Genomic DNA, 21615 nt, shown 5'->3' on the forward strand with positions numbered 1-21615 from the left:
TTAAAGTGTAAAGTAAGTTTGTCAAAAAGTGGTTGTAAATTACTTGTTAGGAAAAAAATGTTTTCTTTGTATCGCTATAAACAACTCATTATTTATTCGGGAAAAAATGTCATTTTTGACTCGTTTATTGTTTACAGGGTTTCCAAAAATCCTGGAATTTGAAATATTTAAAAAACCTTGAATTTCAGGCATATCTCTAAAAAACCTAGAATTTTGAACATAACTCACTAAAAAGCCTAGAGTTTTAAACAACTTTTACATTTTAAATAATAAAATTTTGAATTGACACAAAAAATCTATGGTATAGATAAAAATTTTGTCATCATCAAAAAAAAAATATTTCAATACACATTTAAAGAAGCTTCACGATATCTTTTCAATGTCTTATTTTATTTAACACAGTTTTTTTTCTTAAACTTAATTTTAATCTTAACTTTTTTTCCAATTTAGTCTTATTTTAATGAGTTTTAACTAAGCTACAAGTTGCTTTTTAAAGATTTTTTTTAAACTTAAAATAAATTTTGAGATATAGCCGTTCAAAGTCGGAGACTACAATAGGTTCTTTATGGGAGGCGCAAACTAAAACGTCAAATAACTAGAAATCACTAAAAACCTATCTACTCCTACGTTTTTTTCAAAAATCTACTTCAAACTTTCAGAGATTTTCCTTGTAATATTTAGAAAATTCTGCCTGAACAAAATTTAGAAACATGTTATAACTTTTTTTTGACTTAAAATAAATTATTTTTGACAGAATTTTCTAAATATTGCAAGGAACATTTTCTAAAAGGTTGAGGTGTTTATCGCAAAAAACGTAGGAGAAGATAGATTTTTAGTGGATTAGACTTTTTTCGTGATTAAGGAACCTATGTTGCCTCCAACTTTGACCTGCTATATCTCAAAGAATATTTTGAATTTTTAAAATGTGCAAAAAGCATCTTATAGCTTAGTTAATGCTCTATAGAATTAGTTAAAATTTTGGCAAAAACTATTTACTCTCCCCCCTATGCCCGTAATTATCCTCTTGAGTACGCACTTTTAACACAGCCCAAGAGTGCGTACCCAACGAAAATTGTGTACTTAATAAGTACCAATCTAAATGGGAAATTACAATTTTAACTTATTTTTTGACTTAAAAGTGCGTTATGTATGAAAACTTTTGTTTAGATAAAATTTATATTTATCCTTTCGTAATTGAACAGCTCATTCTTTTTTGTTAAGAGTTCAGTAACTATAAATATTGTTATTATTATTTATTTAGCTCCAATTCAATTTGTTGAGCACTATCAACAAGAACTTTTTATAAAATCTTTAATATTGTTATTATTATATATAAAATGAAAACGAATTATACAGTAATCTTACTTTTTTGTACCAACATATGTTTCTGTGTGTTAATCCGTTAACACACAAAAAAATATGTTGGTACAATAAAGGAAGACAACTGTATAATTTGTTTTCATTTTATATTCTAGTGAACTTGTTTCACTAGGATCTTTTGTTAACAAACACTTAAATTTATATTTTGAATAGTTATCATTTGTTATATTAAACAAATTTATAGAATAATTTTTTAAAATTAACTTTAAGATGTAGAAAAATTTGCAGTGATTTTTCTAATTGCAGGGTTGTAAAAAAAACTGGAAAAACCTGGAATTTGACAATTTAGAAAAAAAATACTGGAATTTGAAAAGTTTTTTAAATACCTGGAATTTTAAACAATTTTTTCATCTAAAGTAACAAAAATTCAATTATGTACAAGAAATCTATCATAAAGATTAAATAAAAATGTTTCATCAGTTATTTTCATTAAAAAAACCATCTTAAGTAGCTTTAAGTATCTTTTCAATGTTTTTATATTATTTAAAATAGTTTCTTTAACCTAAGTTAAACTTTATACTAAAAATGGACCAAAAAACTTGGTTTTTCAAAACCCGGAAGAAACTTATAAAAAACCTTAAGCAACCCTGTTATTATGAAATGTTTGATTGTAAAATAAACAAAGAAAAAACAAAGTTTTGCTTTGAAATTAGCTAATCAATTTTTAATGATTGCCTCTGTTAAACTATTAATTTTTATAGTATGTGAACAGTTTTATCTACTCTAGAGCTAAAGAAATTTGTAAACTTTAAATGATAATCTATTATACTTGAGCTTTTTAAACTTAATCAAAATTTTTATGGTACTACCTAAAACAATAGTGCTGTGTAGAATAAAATTTACAATAGCATAAGTAATTGTCCAAAACTTAAAATGTTTTAGAATCCCATATTTCTTATCAGTATAAAAAACTTTACTATGGCTGCTTGTAAGTATTGGACTTGCGCTCTGTTTAATTGCCAAGTCATGTGGAATTATATATTTTAACCAATTAAAAGTAAAGACTAGATGTTAAGAAATATTGATGCTGAATCTAGCAAAGAGTTTTGAGGTGATTTTAAAAACTTTTAACTGCTTTTTGTTAAACAAATTAGCAGTTATTAAAACTATTACAAAATGTGTATAATTTTGCAGTATTATTTTTAATAAACGTAAAAAATATTATGATTAAAATGATAAAAACACTAAATGTATTACGTTTATCCAAAGTTAATCACCAAATATACAGAGCTTCTTCCTGTAAAGTTTTAAAAGAATCCAATGAGATTTCTTATTCTTATAAAACACATTCGTGTGGAGAATTAAAAATCTCAGATATTGGAAAGTCAGTAGTTTTGTGTGGATGGATTGATAGAGTTCATTCTAACAGTTTTATTATGCTTAGAGACTATGCTGGTTCTACTCAAGTTTTACTTAAACATATGATGTCTAATGAATTTCAAAGAATAAAAGGTTTGTCTCAAGAAACTGTACTATGTGTGAAAGGAAAAGTGGTAATTAGACCTAAAAAACAAATTAATTCGAAATTAAAAACCGGAGAAGTTGAAGTATTACCTGATAGTGTTAAAGTTTTGAATCAATGTTCACACTTACCGTTTTTAGTAAACAACTCGCAGAATGTCAGTCAAGAAATACGAATGAAATATCGGTATATAGATCTAAGAAATTCTACATTACAGAAAAATTTAAGACTAAGGTCTAAACTTATTTTTAAAATGAGAAGTTTTTTGGAAAAAAATAAATTTGTAGACGTTGAAACTCCAACTTTAAGTAAGTCTACTCCAGGCGGAGCTGATGAATTTGTTGTTCCGGTATCTCAAGGTTTAAAAAACAAAGATTTACGTCAGTGTTACAGCCTACCTCAAAGTCCACAACTTTGGAAACAGTTTCTTATGGTAGGAGGGTTAGACAAGTATTACCAGGTTGCTAAATGTTATCGAGATGAAACATTAACTGTAAACAGGCAGTTAGAGTTCACCCAATTAGATATAGAAATGTCATTTGTGACGCAAGCTGGTGTAATGAAACTTATTGAAGATATGATTGGTGAGGTTTGGCCGAACCCACGCTTACCTTTTATTAAAATGACCTATTCTCAGGCAATGCGCTGTTATGGATGTGATAAACCAGATATTAGATTTCAAGCGTTATTAGAAGACCATGGAACCGTTGAAGAGTTAAATTATCACGCAATTTGCTTTGAAAATTGTAGCAGTTCGTTTCATCTTATAAAAGAAGAGCTTTTAAAAAATATAAAAGAAATGTTTAGTACTTTAAATTCCGTAGCCATTTTAAAGAACAAGTCTACCAAAGTCGAATTGATTAAGCTTCACGATGAATGTTGCACATTTAAAGGAGCTACAAAGCTGATTTCTAAAGTAAATATAAGCGAAGGCGAAATTAAGATATTGTGCTGGGATAAAGACAAAGATCTTTGTAGGATTAAAATAGGTCGCTTAAGGGTTTTGTTAGCATCACTTTTAAAAAAATATACAAACAATTTTAAGTTTTCAGACAAAGATGCATTTTTGTGGGTAACTGATTTTCCAATGTTTGAGCTAAACAACTTACATCAAATAAAGTCAGTACACCATCCATTTACTGCTCCCCACCCTGAAGACCAATGTAAAATGTTTGAATATCCTCTGAAGACACGAAGTCAGGCTTACGATCTAGTTTTAAATGGTGAGGAAGTTGGTGGTGGATCTATTCGTATTCACAATGCTGAATTGCAGGATAAGGTGCTGAAACACTTACTTAAAATAAATCCATTAGAGTTTGAAACTTTGATTGAAGCTCTTAAGTCTGGAGCACCTCCGCATGGTGGAATTGCATTGGGATTAGACAGATTAATTTCAGTTTTATGTAAAACTGATTCTATAAAGGACGTAATAGCTTTCCCTAAAAATGCAAGTGGTAAAGATGTAATGGTCGAGTGTCCATCAAAAATTAGTGACAATGATTGTAAAAAATACAATATATTTAGATAGTTTTATCATTTAAACATAATAAACAAGGTATAACAACTAAATATATTAATGAAATTTTACATTTAGTATTAATTAAATCTTTAGCTCAATTTGTTTTAAAGTATCAATTTAAATCATTATTAAGTTAGTTTATTTAAAGTTTAACGTAATTAAAAAAAAAAAAAAGACAATTAAGTTGTTAATTCTATATTCCGTATATATGATAAAAGGAAAATGATAAAAGTGTTTTTAAATTTCATCATCCAAATGATTTTCGTTAGGTAATTATTATCATTTTTTCTTAGTTATAGACTTAAGGGTTCTTAAAAAATTTTAACCAATAAATACTTAAGTAATTATTGATAGTTGGCATAGAAAAATATTAAACAAGTGCATTGTTTAGTTGTGGTTACTTCACATATTTACAAAAATTGAGTTCTTTTGTCTTCATAACAAATTGTTTTGAATTTATTTTTTATATAATAATATTATTGCAAATTAAATATTTTATTTACTACCAGGTTTCGGTGGGAAAATAAATTTACGACCTTGTCAAGTGTAATAAAATAGTAAACTGCACTTTACAATGATGTTTATCTATAATATTATTTAAAAACTTATTTATGCATAAAAATCTAAACAAAACTAAAATATTGCATGTTCAAAAATTTCAAACTTATAAGTGTATAATCGGGTAAAGTTTGTACTAATTTTAAAACAAATTGAATATATGTAACGAGTCAAATTTAAAATAAAATTACGAACAATCTAAAAATTTACTTGAATGAAATTAAAAACTATCTTCAAATTTGAATCAAGTATCAACAAAACATTAAAAAAGTCCTTTCTATCAAAAAAAATGTATTAGTTCTATTATTTGCTTACATTTTGTTAATGTTGTTTTTAAATATTTTGAGCCTAATAAAATTATTGATTCAGTCAGAATCAGTTTTTTTTTGCTGTAATCCAGATAGCTTCGAAAAACGATCTGGATCCAGTTATGAAAAGCATGAGTCAGTTTTTTGTTAAAGCAAAACGGCTTTATTTGAAAGATAATCAGGGTTGTCACTCGGTCAGGAAATCAAGAAAAGTCAGGAAAAATTTAAAAAATAACAAAAATCAGGAAAAAATGGGTGGTTTTTAAAAAAAGTCAAGAAAAGTCAGGAAATTTGATAAAATTTAAAAAAAGTCAGATTTTGTCAGATTAAATTTACAAAATTCCTTGTTTTCCAAAGCCTTCAAATGGTAAAAATTAATTATAAGTCCTTTAAAGTCAGAAAAAAATTCCAAAATTTTCCTAGAAATTTACAAAAATATTTAATTTTAATTCTAATGCCTTCATCTGGTATAAATTAGTAAAATATCCATTACAAAACTGCAAAAATTTTCTATTAAAATATTGAACAAGTACCCTACTTGAACGAGCAGATTTTGTAAGATTTTTAGTATTGATGATCTGTAGCAAGGACACTTCCATAGTGAAACTAAGATATATACACAAAAGTTTACCTAGCATAATTTTAGAATCAAAGTGTTTTTTGTTTAAGTAAATAATTGAGTTCTTTATAACTAAGCAGTTAGTTTAGTATTTTATGTAACAAGTTATGTGTATACTTAACCTCTTTATAATTTTTTCAAAGTTGTTTAAATTTATAAAATAAGTTATAAGAAGGTATATGCCAAGATTAATTTTATTTGTAGTTTTTTGTAGAGTAACTTAAGTTTTAAAGTAAATAAGAGTATATTTATTTGTTACAAATTTTATACTAAATGATAAGAGGAAATATTTTATAAATGAAAGTAAACATAAATGAGTGGCAAAAGAAAAGAAATGAAGCCCACAAGTTGTGGCTTGATTTAGAGAAAAGATTCTCTTCAACAAGTGTAGGGGCAGCAGATGAGAGCGATTTAAATAAAATGAGGCAAATGATTTTAACTGCCAAGAAAATGAAGTGGAATGCAGTTCAGATGAAGGAAGCCATATCTTCATTAGATGAAGAGGTTGAAGTGCTAATAAAAAACAGAAAAAATAAAATTAGTACATACATTAAAAAATAAACAGTATTTGATTAAGTTCTTTGTTGTTTTAACTGTAAAAGTTCGTTATTGTTTTAAGGTTTGAGTTGTGAAAGTTCCTTATTGATTTAAGGTTTTAATTGTTAAAGTTTCTTATATGTCGTTTCGTTTATTTAGATACATTTATGCTAGGAAATTCTAAAAAATTGTGTTCTTTATTGTTTTAAGGTTTCAACTGTAAAAATTTGTTGTTGTTTTAAGATTTTAGTTGTGAAAGTTCGTTATTAATTCAAAGTTTTAATTGTAAAAGTTCCTTATATGTCGTTCGTTTATCTAGATACATTTATGCTAGGAATTGTTAAAAAATTGTACCTTTTTTCAGCCAAGCTGTGTTTTAAGGTAATACTACAAGTATTTTGCTTTTATACTGTTTATCACAAACATCGATCATACACAGATGGTTTAAGTGATGTACTTGAAGTTTGATGATAGAATTTTGCAAAAAACTGTTGTTTTTAACCTGTATTAAAATTAGATTGAAAGCTTTATATAATTTCAAGTGTTAGATTATGTATTTTAGAAAAAGTTTAATTTAAGAGTTTGATTTAGAAAAGTCAGGAAAATTTTGGTAAAAAGTCAGGAATTTTTCTCAGCTTGATCAGTGGCAACCATGCAATTGTTTGATGAAATGTTTTATGCCCAATGTGTGTATCGCAGCTAAAATACTTCTTAACTTTTTAGTATCAGTTATAAGTCATTAAATGTGTTTATTTATTAAAAGTAGCTGTAATAAGTATAATTTAGTTAGATTTATATTTTTATTCAACTATGGTTAATAGTTTGGATTTAGATTATGATAAAACAAAAGTTTTTCAATCTAATATCTATGTGGTTATATAACTTTTTGATTAAGTTTTTTCATTTCTTTTTGTTAGTTAGTTTAATTTTTTATCTTTATTTCATCTATACTTTGTTGTTGCTTTTTCATAAGTTCTACTAGTTGACCGAAACACTGTAAACTAACAAAATATATATCATAAGTTCATTAAAAATAAAACAAGAAAAAAATTCATGTTTAACAAAAGTTATTTTAGTTTTAAGCAATAAATACTTTAGAACAGGTTATCGGTTTGAACAACTTAAAAGTTACCAGTACAGTGCTTATTCACTTATCCGGACACATTGGGCAAGATTTTTCTGTAAACATGTACGGATAACTACAAAAAATTATTTTTTCATAAAATATTACAACTGCTGTTATTATACAATGCATAATAAATAATTAAAGTGTTATAATAAATACAAATACGTAGTAATTGTAAAAAAAATATTAAAATTATAAATAATAAAAGCTAAATTTTTGGTTTATTTATATTGTTTTCTAAGGTAGAAAAACATCAGACTTACTAATCCTCTGCAACTATATACGTTTTTGTAGTATTGTTTGAGTTAAAAACCAAACAGAACGTCTATAAAATAAAAACAAAAATCTACTTAGAATTTAATTCACTATCAAAAAGTTCTGAAAGTTAAAATAAATAAAAAACTACAAGTGATATTTTAATAGCATTGTTTTTAAGATTTCTAAACTGACTGACTTAATGTTTACATGCAAAGGTTTTAATAACTAAGCTAGTTTAGAACAAATTTATAATGTAATCTTTAGTAGTATCGTTACATCATAATAATAAACAAAATTGTAGAAATTATAAAATCACTTAAAATTTTCTTACAGCATTAAGCTTAAGTATTTGTATATCATACAATAATGTTATTGAATAATATTGATTTTTTTTTGAATTTTCCTTTGACTGAAAGTGTCCGGTTAAGTGAATAAGCACTGTACTAATAATAGTAGTACTGTGTTGATTAATTAGCTTAGATCTGTCAAATTATACATTTAAAAACCTGGAGAAAATTTGCTTTAAACATTTAGCTATCTTGTGGTTGAAATCTAAGAGCAGGGGCGTGTTTTGACTGGTTTCCTTGGCGACCCATGAAAAATAAAAATCTAAAATATTTCATTAAAAAAGTTGTTTATAGATTTAGTTTTTCCTATTTGCTAAACTTTTAATGAATGTTGAATTTATTACAGTAACCTCTCGCATCTTTACGCACTCGTTTAGTTACGCATTTTAGAACTCTAAAATGTTCAAATAAGAATAATTTTTTAAAGTATTGCACAAATTAAATTTATTGTATATTTTTTATTTAAAATATGTTGTTAAATGCTAACTCACCTCTATATCTTTAGACCAGGGTTTCCCAAAGTGGGCGATATCGCCCCCCTGGGGGCGATTTTAGTATTTTGGGGGGCGATAATTAGTAAGGGGGCGAAAGGGTGGGCGATAACTAGTAAGGGGGCGAAAAGGGGGCGATTTTAAAATTTTGGGTTATCATAAGATTTTTATTTTTTTTCTTGCTATTTTACTATTTTTAGCTTGCTATTAATTATTAGACCCTGAGGTAAAACTTAAACAAAAAAGTTTATTTTATTTATGAAAAAAAAAGAAAAAAGTCTAGTGTTTATGACTCCTACTTTCAAGTAAATACTATATTTTCATTTATATATTTCCATATTTAACAATTACATATATCATAGACGATTGGAATCCCTCTCACTATTTTATAACCTGACATATGTGTTATTTGGGGTTATAAATGTTTGTAAAAATCTATGTTATTTATTACTAACTATCACCTCATGATATTTCCAGTTGCTTTTTGAAAAGTCACTAAGTTAAACTAAGAAATAAAACTATACAGGGTTGCCAATTTACCTAAAAACCTAGAATTTGACAATTTAAGCAAAAAAAAACCTGGAAAAAATCTGGAATTTTTAACAATTTAAAATTCTAAGTAGTAAAATTTAGGTTTGACACAAAAAAGCTATCATATAGATAAAAGTATGGATCCTTTCGAGGCAAATACTTTTGAAGTAAACGACTTACAGGAAACCTTCTCAGACTTACAAACTGACTTTGAACTTAAAGTAAATTCTTCCAAAGAACGATATGAAAGCTTTTGGACTCAACAAAAACTAAGGCAAAAGTATCCAATCATTTTAGAGGAATTTAGATTGTTCTTTATAGCTTTTCCTTCTAGCTATGTTGTTGAGAAAGCTTTAAGTTCAGTTATCAACATCTTGAGCAAAAGGTCTAATCTAAATATTTATAAAGGAGGTGACTTAAGGCTCTATTTTACTAATTAAGAATCAGATTAGAAAAACTTGCAAGCAGTCATATTCTTCATTCTTCACATTATATAAGACTTCAGTAGCAGACATTATTTTATGGAAGTTTTTTAATTTTATTTGATCTTTTAAAGTATTTCTTATTTAACCTGGTTTGTATTGCATTTAAGTAGTCTTTTTATAATAACAACTTTATTAAGCTATTTATTCTACAACAGGTTTGCATAATGCCTAATAAATATTATTTACGGTAGACTTCCTCTTGAGTTCGCACTTTTTACCGAAAAAAAAGTGCAAATTTATATTTTCTTAAATTTAACTAAGTAAAGTCTATTACTAACTAAATATTAATAAAAGAAAATATATATAATATTTAATATATTATATAGATCTATTTTTTTAATGAAAGTTTGTTTTATGTTTTAGTGGATTTCATGTTTATTCATAACATCATTGAATATAACATATTGAAATTTGTCATTTTGTAAAAAAAATATGGTAATAATTTTTTGAGGTTGCAATTTTTGATTTTTTTCAAAGTGCGAACTCAAGCGGAAGTCTACTATATTTATTAAATGGTTTATGTTTTAAAGATTTTAATAATTTTATTTTGACCTGGTTAATTTTGTAGTTGATATTCGTTGTTTTACATTACACTAAAAGTTTTTATAGCATAGTGATTAAAATATTTATTTGAAAGACCTTTATTTGACAGGTTTTTGTTATTACTAGTTTAATCTGTATACAACTTATATCACTATAAAACTATTATCTGATTGTAACATTTTGACAACCATTAAAGTTATTATTTCTAAAAAGATTTTTTTGGTTTTAAAAGAGTATAAATTTGAGGTCTCTATTTGAATTGACTTCTACTTTTTCATTTAAAAGTTTCTTAAACACAATTTTATTTTCTAACTTGATTTATTATTGTTCAAAAGTTTATTATAATATAAGGAGTTTTAAACTATTAATACAACTGTTTTTTGTTTTATCTGAATTTAATATATATTAGCAATTAGAATATACTTAGTTTATTTTAATACTTCAACACTAGCTTTTAGTTTTTCACTATTTTCCTCTGTTAAATTATTGTAGGCTAATAGCTAGAAAAAAAAAACTTTTTAAACAGAATTTAATAAGCCATCAAAAAGACTGCTACAGCTACAAAACAAAATTTAAACCTAGTTAAAAGTTTTTTTAATTGATTACTTTCTGTTCACAGAATTAACTGTAAAACATTGGATTTTTTTTTTGAATTTAAATAAAGAAAAAAAATGTTAGAATTAAGGTTTAGTTCCCTAAAGATTATTCCAAGTCAAATGCTATTTCATGGTATTCTACTACGAAAAAAATAGTTTAAAAAGTTAAAAATTAAATTTTCAACTTTACAACTAGCTTGCTTACAATATATCTTAGCATTAAAATTAGTAAATTTACTGCATTAACTGAAGCTGTCGATGAAACCACTTTTCATGTGAGATAATCAACCAGTCGGTCAAACTTCCTTTAAATAGATCAGAAATAATGTTTTAATATTTATAACATTATGTGTAAAACAAACTGTTAATTCTTTTATAGTTTTTTAATCTCTGGTATACATATTTTAAAAAAGCCTATTTATAAAGTAATTTAAGTATTTTGTGCGGCTTAAATAAGTTACTTAGTATTAACTTCTAAATGTCCGAAATTTGTTATATGAGATATTATTAAAATGTCAGGTTTAAGTTAAAATTTCAGGTGGGTAACGTACGGCTCAGATCCAGTCGCAGATCCAGTCGAATTTCGACCCGCAAAATAAATTGAAAACTACTTGTTCAAAATAAATAAAATTTATTTTTTTGATATTTAATATTTTGATATACGCTTTCATTTCGTTTTTAGTTCACAAAAGTATTTCCTAGATCACAATAATACTAAATCATTTTATTACAATTTTGCTCGAGTTTTTTAATTTTCTTATTTGTAATTTTTCTAAATCATGCAGCCCGCAATTACATTTTCTAACGAGTTGAAAATAGAAAATATTTTTTAGTAAATATGAATTGCTGACTACAAAAGTTGTCCACCACTGACGTAAAAGTTTCGAAACAGATCATATTTAAACAGGATTGATTACAGGTCACTCAAGGCTTTTTAATAATTAAGTATTTTGATACACTTTACTGGGCTTCTAAGAAAATAACTGTAAATTATTTCCTCAAGCCCTGTAAACTACTTTGAACACAAAAGTGCATGCATAAGAAGTACAAGACTAAATTACATTTCGTACACAACTTTTTTTAGCTCAAAAGTTTGTACTCAAAAGAAAAACTACGTTGTAAAATCGTGGGGGGCGATTTTTTTTCAAGTTACTGAAAAGGGGGCGATTTAGTAAATGAGTTTGGGAAACCCTGCTTTAGACTTTGTAAACTTATGTTCCTTGACTAATTGATAAACATTTAGTTATACCTCAGTATATCAGATATATTTTTTACAATTAGAGATTAAATTAAAATTCTGAAAGAAATTTAACTGTGTTAAATAATGAAAGTGGTAACATAAACAATTGATAAAGTAGTTGTAGTAACGTTAACAATTTTTATTAAACATTTTTCTTATATTTTATATATTTTCGTTCAAACGAAGAAATCCATTACAACACCAAATGCATATTCTTGTAAAAGGCTATAGAAACAAATTTTAATATAGACACCACACTATTTCTTAATTGTCAACAAATGCTTAATTGTAAATTGAACCTACAAAGTAGAATATACTATAAATGTTAAGTATCAAATAAGTCACATATAAATAAAAATAAAATCTACTTATTATTAAAATTTGTAAAATTTTTCTACAACTATTATTATTTTATATAAATTTAAATCCTTTTTTCAATATATGTATAGTTTTATCTTTTGTTTTCACATTTATAAATAAAGTAAACAAATTGTTTAAAGTTGGAACGTCTCAAATCTGCTTTTAAATAGAATCAATATAAAAAAACAGCCATTATAGTAAGAATATTTGGTACCTCTCGTATTTTTACGCATTTTTTTTTGTGGACACAATGTGCGTAAATAAGCGAGAGGTTACTGTTCATAGAAATGTTACGATTAGAAAGTTTCACTTATAGCTTTGGCATCTTCTAAAGTCAGCTGAAATTTTTTTTTGTTTAAAATTCATTCGTAATGTCACAAAGTGTTTATATTTTAAAGTTTGACTTTTTTTGAGGGAAAATTTTTACTACGTTGCTTAAAATTTCCATTATGTATGCTAATTAATAAAAATAAATGATTATTTTATATTGTTTTTGAAATAGTAAGTGAAAATTTACTTCAAAAATGTTTTATGTAAATACTAATGTTTAAAAACACTTAGTTTATTGTATAAACATTTTTTTGAAGCGAACCATTTCATTTTAAACTAAGTAGTAATTATATTGAATGTTGCAAGGTTGACACATATACAATAGTTTTTCAAGTTTTGATTCTTACGTAGTTATCATTTGATGGTATTTTTATATAATATACTTAAAATTATTTTTTATAAATGTGTCGACAACAGGGTTTAGTTAGCTGGAATGTTTAACCCAGAGAGTTTTCGTAACCATCTTTAGGACCCTTACACTTTCAGGCTACACATTTAACTATCGTTTAAATATATTTTTTATATTGTATAATTTTAACCATTGTTTTTTTTTTTGAAATTATTTTTTAACTTTAAAAAATATAATTAAAAGATGTTTAAATGTAAACGAAGTTAAAATCCAAAAGAAAAACTTGAATGGACATCATCTATAGTAATATCTTAAAATTTTCAGTAGTTCTTTTTTTTGTGTTGAAATTTCTTACAGTTTTGATTATTTTATAACAATGTTTCCTAACTAAAAGGCTGACATAATACAATTTAGTAAACTGTACTATGTTTGTTTTGTTTATTGGATTTGACATAGAATTTCTAACTTCATAAGTTGTTTATGGTTCCTTTAGTTTTAATATATTTAAATTTACTACAGTACAACTTATTAAAAGAAATAAAACTTTTGTGTTATTAATTATTAGGTTTGAGTTTTTATTTATGAGTAGAACATTTTTTTTGAACACAGAGTTTTTCGGCTATAAAGTGCGTACCCAAACCGGCAATGCGTACTTAAGAAATGCGCAATTAAGTGGCAGGTTACTCTAGTCTATTTTTGAACAACAAAATTGTGCTTTCCTAATTCATTTTTTATAGAGAATTACTTATAACTAATTTAGAATAAACTTTAATGACCAGTAAAAATGGTGCTACTCCACTTGAGAAAGCCTAGACACGCCCCTGATTTTAGACAAAGTAAGTTCATATAAACTAAGATGATATTGTATAAGCGGCTGCTATAAGTTAATTTAAGAAGGGCAAGATATGCTTCGTTTGTAATAAAGCAACTTTAAAATGGTTAGTTGTGCAGTTATATGATCTATCTATTCTTTTAAAATATAAACATACTAAAATAGTTTTAAATTAATGGTGTATTAATAATACCTAATAATTTATTACTTTTGAGAAAAACAATTACTAAGTTTCACCGCAGAACGGATTTTCAAATTGTAGATCTGTAGTAAAATAATAATTAAAAATTGGTTCGAATTAATTTTTTTGTTGTCAAAATTAAAAAAAAAAATTAAAGTTATACTAATGTTAAAAACTATAAAATTTTAATCCATAAACAAATGCAATTGAACCATGGTATATAGTGGGGTAATGATAACTAATGGATTAAAAAAAAAAAACTTCATAGAGTTAGGAATTGTAGAGTTGTAAATTAGTATTAAACACATTGTTCCTATCGTTAATTCTTAATATAATAATGTTTGAACAGCACAGTTAATAAAAACAGTATATCTAAAACAAACAAACTGTTTGTTTACATTTTCTAATTTTAACATTAAAAATTTTAAATACTGAAAAATTTATAAATTAAACTTGTTAATATATGATCAATTTATAAAAAAAATATATTTAAACTGATTTGATCAGGTTTAAAAAAAATCAAGTTTAATATGATCGTGCTTGATATGATCAACTTTAATATGAAATTACATAAGTTTAAAACAATCTCGAGTTAGAAATGATCAGCTCCCAAGTAGTGCAACTGCTATTTCAATAAGCTGTGCGTACAAATTAATAAAAAAGATAAATATTACTGTTGTTATATGTCTTTTTCTATACTTAATCAAGTTGTAACTGACCTATATTGTAAAGGTCTAAAAATATTTATATATTATAATTAATCTTGTTATAACTAAGCTACAGCAGTTGTTCAACAAAATATTGAACATTTAGCAAAAGCTTTAAATTTGTTTCTTTCTATAACATGGCTGAAAAATAAATCTTCTTTTTGACTGTTAGTAGTGATCTCTGTTTATCTGCTACTATTAATATAATTTTAACTTAAAAAAAAAATCATTTTGTCACAATCAAACATTTTTCTATAAAAAGTCACATTTAATGTAGCTTTACAGTATCTTTTTAGTGTTTTTATACAACTTAGCACAGTTTTTAATCATAAACTTTACTTTAAACAAAAAATAGACCCAAAAACGTGTACTTTAAAAAATGTCGAAGAAATTTCTCAAAAACCAGTAGCTACCCTGATTTAGTTACTAGACACTGTTGAATCACTAATGATGACAACTGACTACCTGGATGTAAAGCTTAACTTGTATGATCTCTCCTATATACCTTATAAAAAGCAAAACTCAAAAATTATGTATATTAATAAAAGTTCTAGTCACCTACCAAATAGTATAAAAGTAATACCAAACATAATTGATCAACGTTTAAATAAAAAATCAAACGGAGCAAAGAATTAAAACGAAAAATAAAAATAAAATAAAACCATACGTAATTAGGTATAATCCTCCATTCAGTAGTTTAGTTTAAACAAATATCAGCAGCGAATTTGTTAATTTAGTGAAAAAAACGTATAACAAGTAAAGTCAATTATCAAATTCCTTCAACATACATAGTATGCAAATTAGTTATTCATGTACAGCTAATTTGGAAAGATTAATTTAGTCACATAACCTAAAAATATTAAATAAAAGTAATAAAATTTAAAATTTATCTAATTGCACTGGTGGCTGCAAATGTAATTTGAAAAGGGGCAATTGCCGTTCGGAGAACACTATTTACAAGACAACAGTTCACTCTACCCTCCAGAAGAAGTTCTACATTGGCTTATGTTCAACTGAGTTCAGTTTCCGATATGCTAACCATAAAAATTCTTTTAAAAGTAACACTACTACATGAGGATGAGCTTTTGGGTATGTTTGTGACCTAAAGCGCAAAAATATTGATTTTATAATAACTTAAAATGAAAAAAAGAACACAGCTTATAGCAGATGGTAATAACCCCGTTTGTAGGCTGTGCTTTAAAGAATCAACGGCCGTTATGCTTGCGTTGAAAAAAGAGGGCTGCTTGAATAAGAGGAGTGAAAACATATTGCCTTGTCGACATATGAAAAAGCTCCTCTTAAAATTCAATAAACTTTCAGGTCGTCTTTGACAAGACGTTAAAAGGTATCCGTGGTGTGCGACTTAATAACCGATAATTTTTTTGTGCACCAGGTCTTAGAACCAAATATTTTAAGCGTCTTTTTGTATGTCGTTCAATAAACTATAATAAATTATATTTAGTTTATTATAAAGATGATTATAACATTATAAAATGACCTAACAACCAAGTGTATATTTTTTGGAACTTAAAGTTCAACTAAATGCTGATGCTAAAAATTCATAATCAGCTATTGCGTCATTTTATAAACTTCTTAAGTTTCATCTACAATATATTTTTATTAAATTTTATATACAGTTTAGTTTACTAAGGTACAGCTTTTGATAAGTTTTGATCTAAAGTACATAAATAATGAAATGTGTTTGTTATAATTTTAAAATGAATAACAGTGTTAAATAGGAGTAAAATATTAAAAAGATACTGTGCTGCTACTTTAAACATATTTTATAAAAAAACAAAAATATAAATAAAACAAAAACATTTCTAAATGAAAGAATTTTCCCAAATCTTAGTATTTTTCATATAAAAAGGTTTAAGATTGCAGAATTTTAAGTAACTTTTGTTTAACATTTCTGGTTATTTTATTTTTTTTTTCAAAATTTCTTTAATTCCAGATCTTTTATGCCTAATTTCTAAATTCTAGGTTTTTAGAAACTCAGTATACATATTCGTTATCTATATCTGGAATAAAAAATAAGATTTATTTTTGGCTTAATTGAAGATGTCTATTTGAATGCTGCTATTAATTTCATTTAAATTTTTATCAAAATGTTTATTAAAAAAGGGTTTTATGTAATTATTGATCTCAAGTTTTTGTTATAAAAAAGTAAGTTAAGTAAAGTTACAAGTATAAAGCAAATGAGTTCTTAGTATATTAAACTTTTCAATTGTCACAAGCGTGTACTTTAGTATAGTTTTGAAAATATTAGCTTATTTTAGTTGGAACGTTACATGATCTTTTTTTTAGCCTAGAAGTTTTAGCCCAAAAACATCGCAATCAATACTTAAAGAGTGGCACCAGAATCATTATTCTTTGAAAAAATAATATTTTTTTCTACTGCAAAGAAGTACTAAATTCATATGTTTATCAGAAACTTCTGACAAGCTTCAATTTTTTATTAGACTTAAAACTTAAAAATATATAACTTATACAAGACTTGTATAGATACTACAATTAAATTTTGACTCCGACTATTCTAAAATTAAGGCCATAGGGGAATTAATCTAATTTCTAATTGGTCTTAATTTGTAGTGACTAATAAAGCTAAAATCTAGGTCCTGGACAGGACGTTAAAAGGTATCTGTGATGTGCGAATCGACAACCGAACGGTTTTTTCGTTCACTAGGTCCTAAGACTAAGTTTTGAGCGCTTTTTTTTGTTGTTGTTGTTCAATAAACAATATATAAAAGAACTTTAGAATTTTTTAGTATTCAGACTAATCTTTTAGATATAATCGGTTAAAATTGTTGAAGAATAACTCCTTATGAATGAATCTAATTACAATGTAAAATATCTGAAACAAAACAAGTATAAAAATATTAACTAAAATAAGCTAAAGCTTAATAATTCTACATCCCCTTCAGCTCATTTAAGGAAAAATAATATTAAGGTAAAACAAAGCTCAAATGAGGGAATCTGGATAAGTAACAAAAATTATTTTTGTATTTCCAATGTATCATTAGTATATCCATTTGAGATAAATTGAATATACAAATAAAATTCAATTAGCTTGAACCCAAGAAAACGCTTTAAAAAAGAATAATTTTAAAACAAATCAACAATATAACTGTAATACACGAAAAAACAATACAATTAAATCCTATACAATTAAACATATCTAATTTAACGTGAATCCATTCTTGCTTTGTTAATATCACCAATTTGGACCTGGGGCCTTGAATTCTTTTAACCTACGCAGAGCAAGTGGTACATTCTTTTTTATGGGAATCATAGCAGTGATGTTCTTTTCCTCAACATTCTTATGATCCCCATCATCTTCATCATCTGGCATCATTCGAACCATCTGAAAACATTGAAGGCGAATCATGAGATTGATGACTTACCTTGTCCTCTTGTGAACTAGATTGATCTCGACGCCAACCATAAAATACCTTTGCATCAATACTCGTTGAGATTTGGTGTACAACCTCAAAAACAATCTATTCATTTGCGTCAATATCCGTGAGCCATCAATTCTCACCAAAAATTGATCTCGTGAAAACACCTCCATTATAACTCACTCCTGTCCCATTTACGTGGGTGGTTGCCGCTCTGCTCCTGCAGTAGACACCTATTGCCGACGTACAAAGGTCGCAACTTCCTAGCTTTGTGGTTGATAGCTTGTGTATTTTTGACAAATCTTGTAATTGCCTCTTCTTTAAATTTCCATGCTTCTCTTCATACAGGTCGCACCTCATGATTAGAAAATTCTTCCAGCTTGTTTAAAAAAGCAAAACCATCTCGCAGCTGTCGTCCATATATAATTTCAGCTGGGGATACTTTACAGTCGCTGTCAGGGGTGTTTCTAAACTGAAGCATCGCACTTAAAATTCTATTGCTATCTAGGCTACCTGATTCAATAACATTGGACCTTATGAGTCTTTTTGCTCACTTTACAGCGACTTCTGCTCTTCCATTTGACCTTGGATAGTATGCTTAAGCTACTCGATGAGCAACACCCCAGGTTTTAAGAAACTCCTTTGTTGAACTAGACAAAAATTGTGGTCCACCATCACTTGATATCTCCTCAGGTACTCCAAATCTAGAAGTTAAGTCTCGTAGGCACTTATCAAACCACGCGAACCTGCTTGAGATGTTCCGCTGGTTGTTGAAAATATTTCTGTCAAACCTGACAATCTGTCGCCTAGTATTAGAAAATTGTTTACAGTAAACTGGAAAAATTCTGCAAATATTTTCTCGAAAGGACTTGTAGGAGGATAAGATAACTCTTGTGGTAAAGATGGTTGAAAAGAAAAGTTTTGGTTGCAGCTTTGACACTTTTCTTGAATTGATCCAATGTTCTGTGTAGTCCCAGGCCAGAAGACAATCTTTTGGGCATTGATGTTACACCTTGGTGCGCTGGATGTAACTTATTGACAACACAAGGTCGTAAACTTAAAGGCACCATTACTCTGTCCTTGTAAAGTATAACTCCATCACTCACGTACAAAGCACCATCGTATCTAAAATACGCTGACAAAGATTCATCATGTTTTAAACTTCGACCTTCTTCGAAACACCTAAAAACTCTTAAAAGTAGTTTGTTATTTAACGTTTCTTCTACAATTACTTCCAAGTGATTGCGATTGAACGGCGTACTTCATTGATTAATGAAGCAATAAGAAGTGATTATTAGTCAAGTCACCATCATGCGAGTCAATCACACTTGACAAGGTAGGATAACGTGATGCAGCTAAATTGGTTTTACCAGGCATGTACTGTACTTCAAAAAGCCATGGTAGTGTGCGCTGTTTCAGTCTAAATATTCGTGTGATCTGAATTTCGTTTAAAGCACGATCACCAAAAATCTTTATTAGTGGCTTATGATCCGTAACAACCACAAGATTTTTGCAGCCCTTAGTAAAATACTTGGTCTGCTATAACGACCAAGCAATGGCAAGCGACTCTCCTTCAATGGCAGCATAACTATTTTTTGCTCCATGTAAAAACCTTGAACCTGCAAGTTTCACCTTCCAACCAGTGGTGCAGCAGTCTAGTAATCGGCGATTGCATTTGCAGTGTTTCTGCATGATAAAGTGGTCTAAGCCTCGCTACGACCAATCAGGTCTTAGACATGTCAACTTTCCAAGATCAAAAACTTGTACACCGCTTCTTATTGCATAAGAAATTATTTGTTTTGACCTATTAAATGTTTGGTTCAAATTTTTTGCTCCAATGAATTTGTTTTTTGGGTTGAAAAAGTCTCTAAAAGGTGCCATAAGTTTACGAAGTTTGGCATAGTTGGATACTTGATTTATTAGGCCAAGCCAGCTCCGTATATCTGTGGCAGACTTTACTGTTGGGAATTTCCAAATTGAGTCCAAGTACTTTGGTAAAGGTTCTATGCTTTCATTTGAAATTCTGAAACCTGCAAAATCAGCTGACTTCTGACGGAATTAGAACTTCTTTGAATCAAGGATTATGCCTGCTTTTCCAACTTTTGACAAAAAATCTACTGTCCTCCACCAGTGACACTCTAATTTAGAATCATAAAACACAGTATCATCTACACACCTTTCATCTCTATCAAAATCATATAAGATAGCAGAAAACGACGAATGTAACCATCACCATACAAAACAAAGTTTTGAGGTGCTCTAGTATAACGAAACCTACCAAACGGGGTGATAAATGTTGTGAGATGCCTATCACTATCTCTCAAAGGAACTTAATGATAACCGTTCCAAGCATCTGTTACAGTCTTGAATGTTCCTTTTGGAATTCTGCGTGCCAACTAAATCGGAGTTTCTGAAGCACATGTCTCTCTCTTGCAATACTTGTTAAGAGGTGAGAGATCTACAGTTCTTCTAGGTGAACCGTCTTGTTTCCTTGTGACAACCATACGATGACACCAGATTACAGGTTCACCAAATGGGACACGTTCCAAAACACCTAACTTTTCATTCCTGATGAGACCCGCTTCAACCTGCTTTTGCCAATGAATTGGTACGTGTGCAAGACCATGAAAGGCACAAGGTTTATCATTATCTTCCAAATGAATTTCAAGTGGTGGTGGGGCTACTCATTTGATTAAGTGGTTTATACGGATATATATTAAACATAGAAGCTGCATATCTTTGTAGAAACCATTCACGCATCTTACTCACATTTTCACTTGTAGCCTTGAATGGAAGCTTGCATAGTTCATCTGAAACTTTGCTTCTGGTTGGGCAACTGCAGGCTACCTCGTGTGAGTTGAGTTTACTCTGATCTTTTTCATTCAAGTTTGCAACAACTTAAGAGTGATGATGAGGCAGCTGAGAACCAATAGTGGAAAAATCTCTATTTATAGTTAGAGTTTAACCATTGTTTCATACGATTAAAAAAACTCAGTCACTGACATAAATAATACTATTGCAGCTGTTTACCTCATACTTTGGAGACATTCCGCTAACAGTAGCTCTGAAAGCTATTAAAATATTTACTGGAATTTTAATAGCAGCCTGAATTGTGACTGATACAGAAGTAAGTCATTTTTACCATAACCAGCATCTTTAAAGTTTTTCCATCCCCAAAGATTTGACTTGCACGAGTATCAGCTAACGCACTTACCATAACAAACTTATTTGTGCCGTGTTTCGTGATTTTAATTGATGCACGTGTATGGTCTAGTGTAGGGGTGGGCAACGTTTTTCAATCAACGAGCCGGATCCGGAAATATTCAGTCTTTTGCGGGCCGGATCATTTTGAATTAGTTATTTACCGGATCGAATAATGACTTACTAGATCCGAATCCGACTGCATACTAATTTTAAGTCGAGATCCGGATCCGGTCGGATTCTAATTAAAATATAAG

At 27.9% G+C, this 21615-nt stretch overlaps 1 protein-coding gene across 1 annotated transcript; it reads left to right on the forward strand.

The window, feature by feature from the left end:
* The first annotated feature begins 2521 nt into the window (after positions 1 to 2521).
* Positions 2522 to 4509, forward strand: LOC145849963 (aspartate--tRNA ligase, mitochondrial-like). The gene has a single exon (XM_082955090.1). It carries the CDS (start codon positions 2544 to 2546, stop codon positions 4368 to 4370), a length of 1827 nt encoding a protein of 608 aa, XP_082811216.1. The 5' UTR covers positions 2522 to 2543; the 3' UTR covers positions 4371 to 4509.
* Positions 4510 to 21615: the final 17106 nt, after the last annotated feature.

Source organism: Thalia democratica, chromosome 2, assembly GCF_965202585.1.
Source record: "Thalia democratica chromosome 2, ktThaDemo2.hap1.1, whole genome shotgun sequence".
In the NCBI taxonomy this organism is placed as follows: Eukaryota; Metazoa; Chordata; class Thaliacea; order Salpida; family Salpidae; genus Thalia; species Thalia democratica.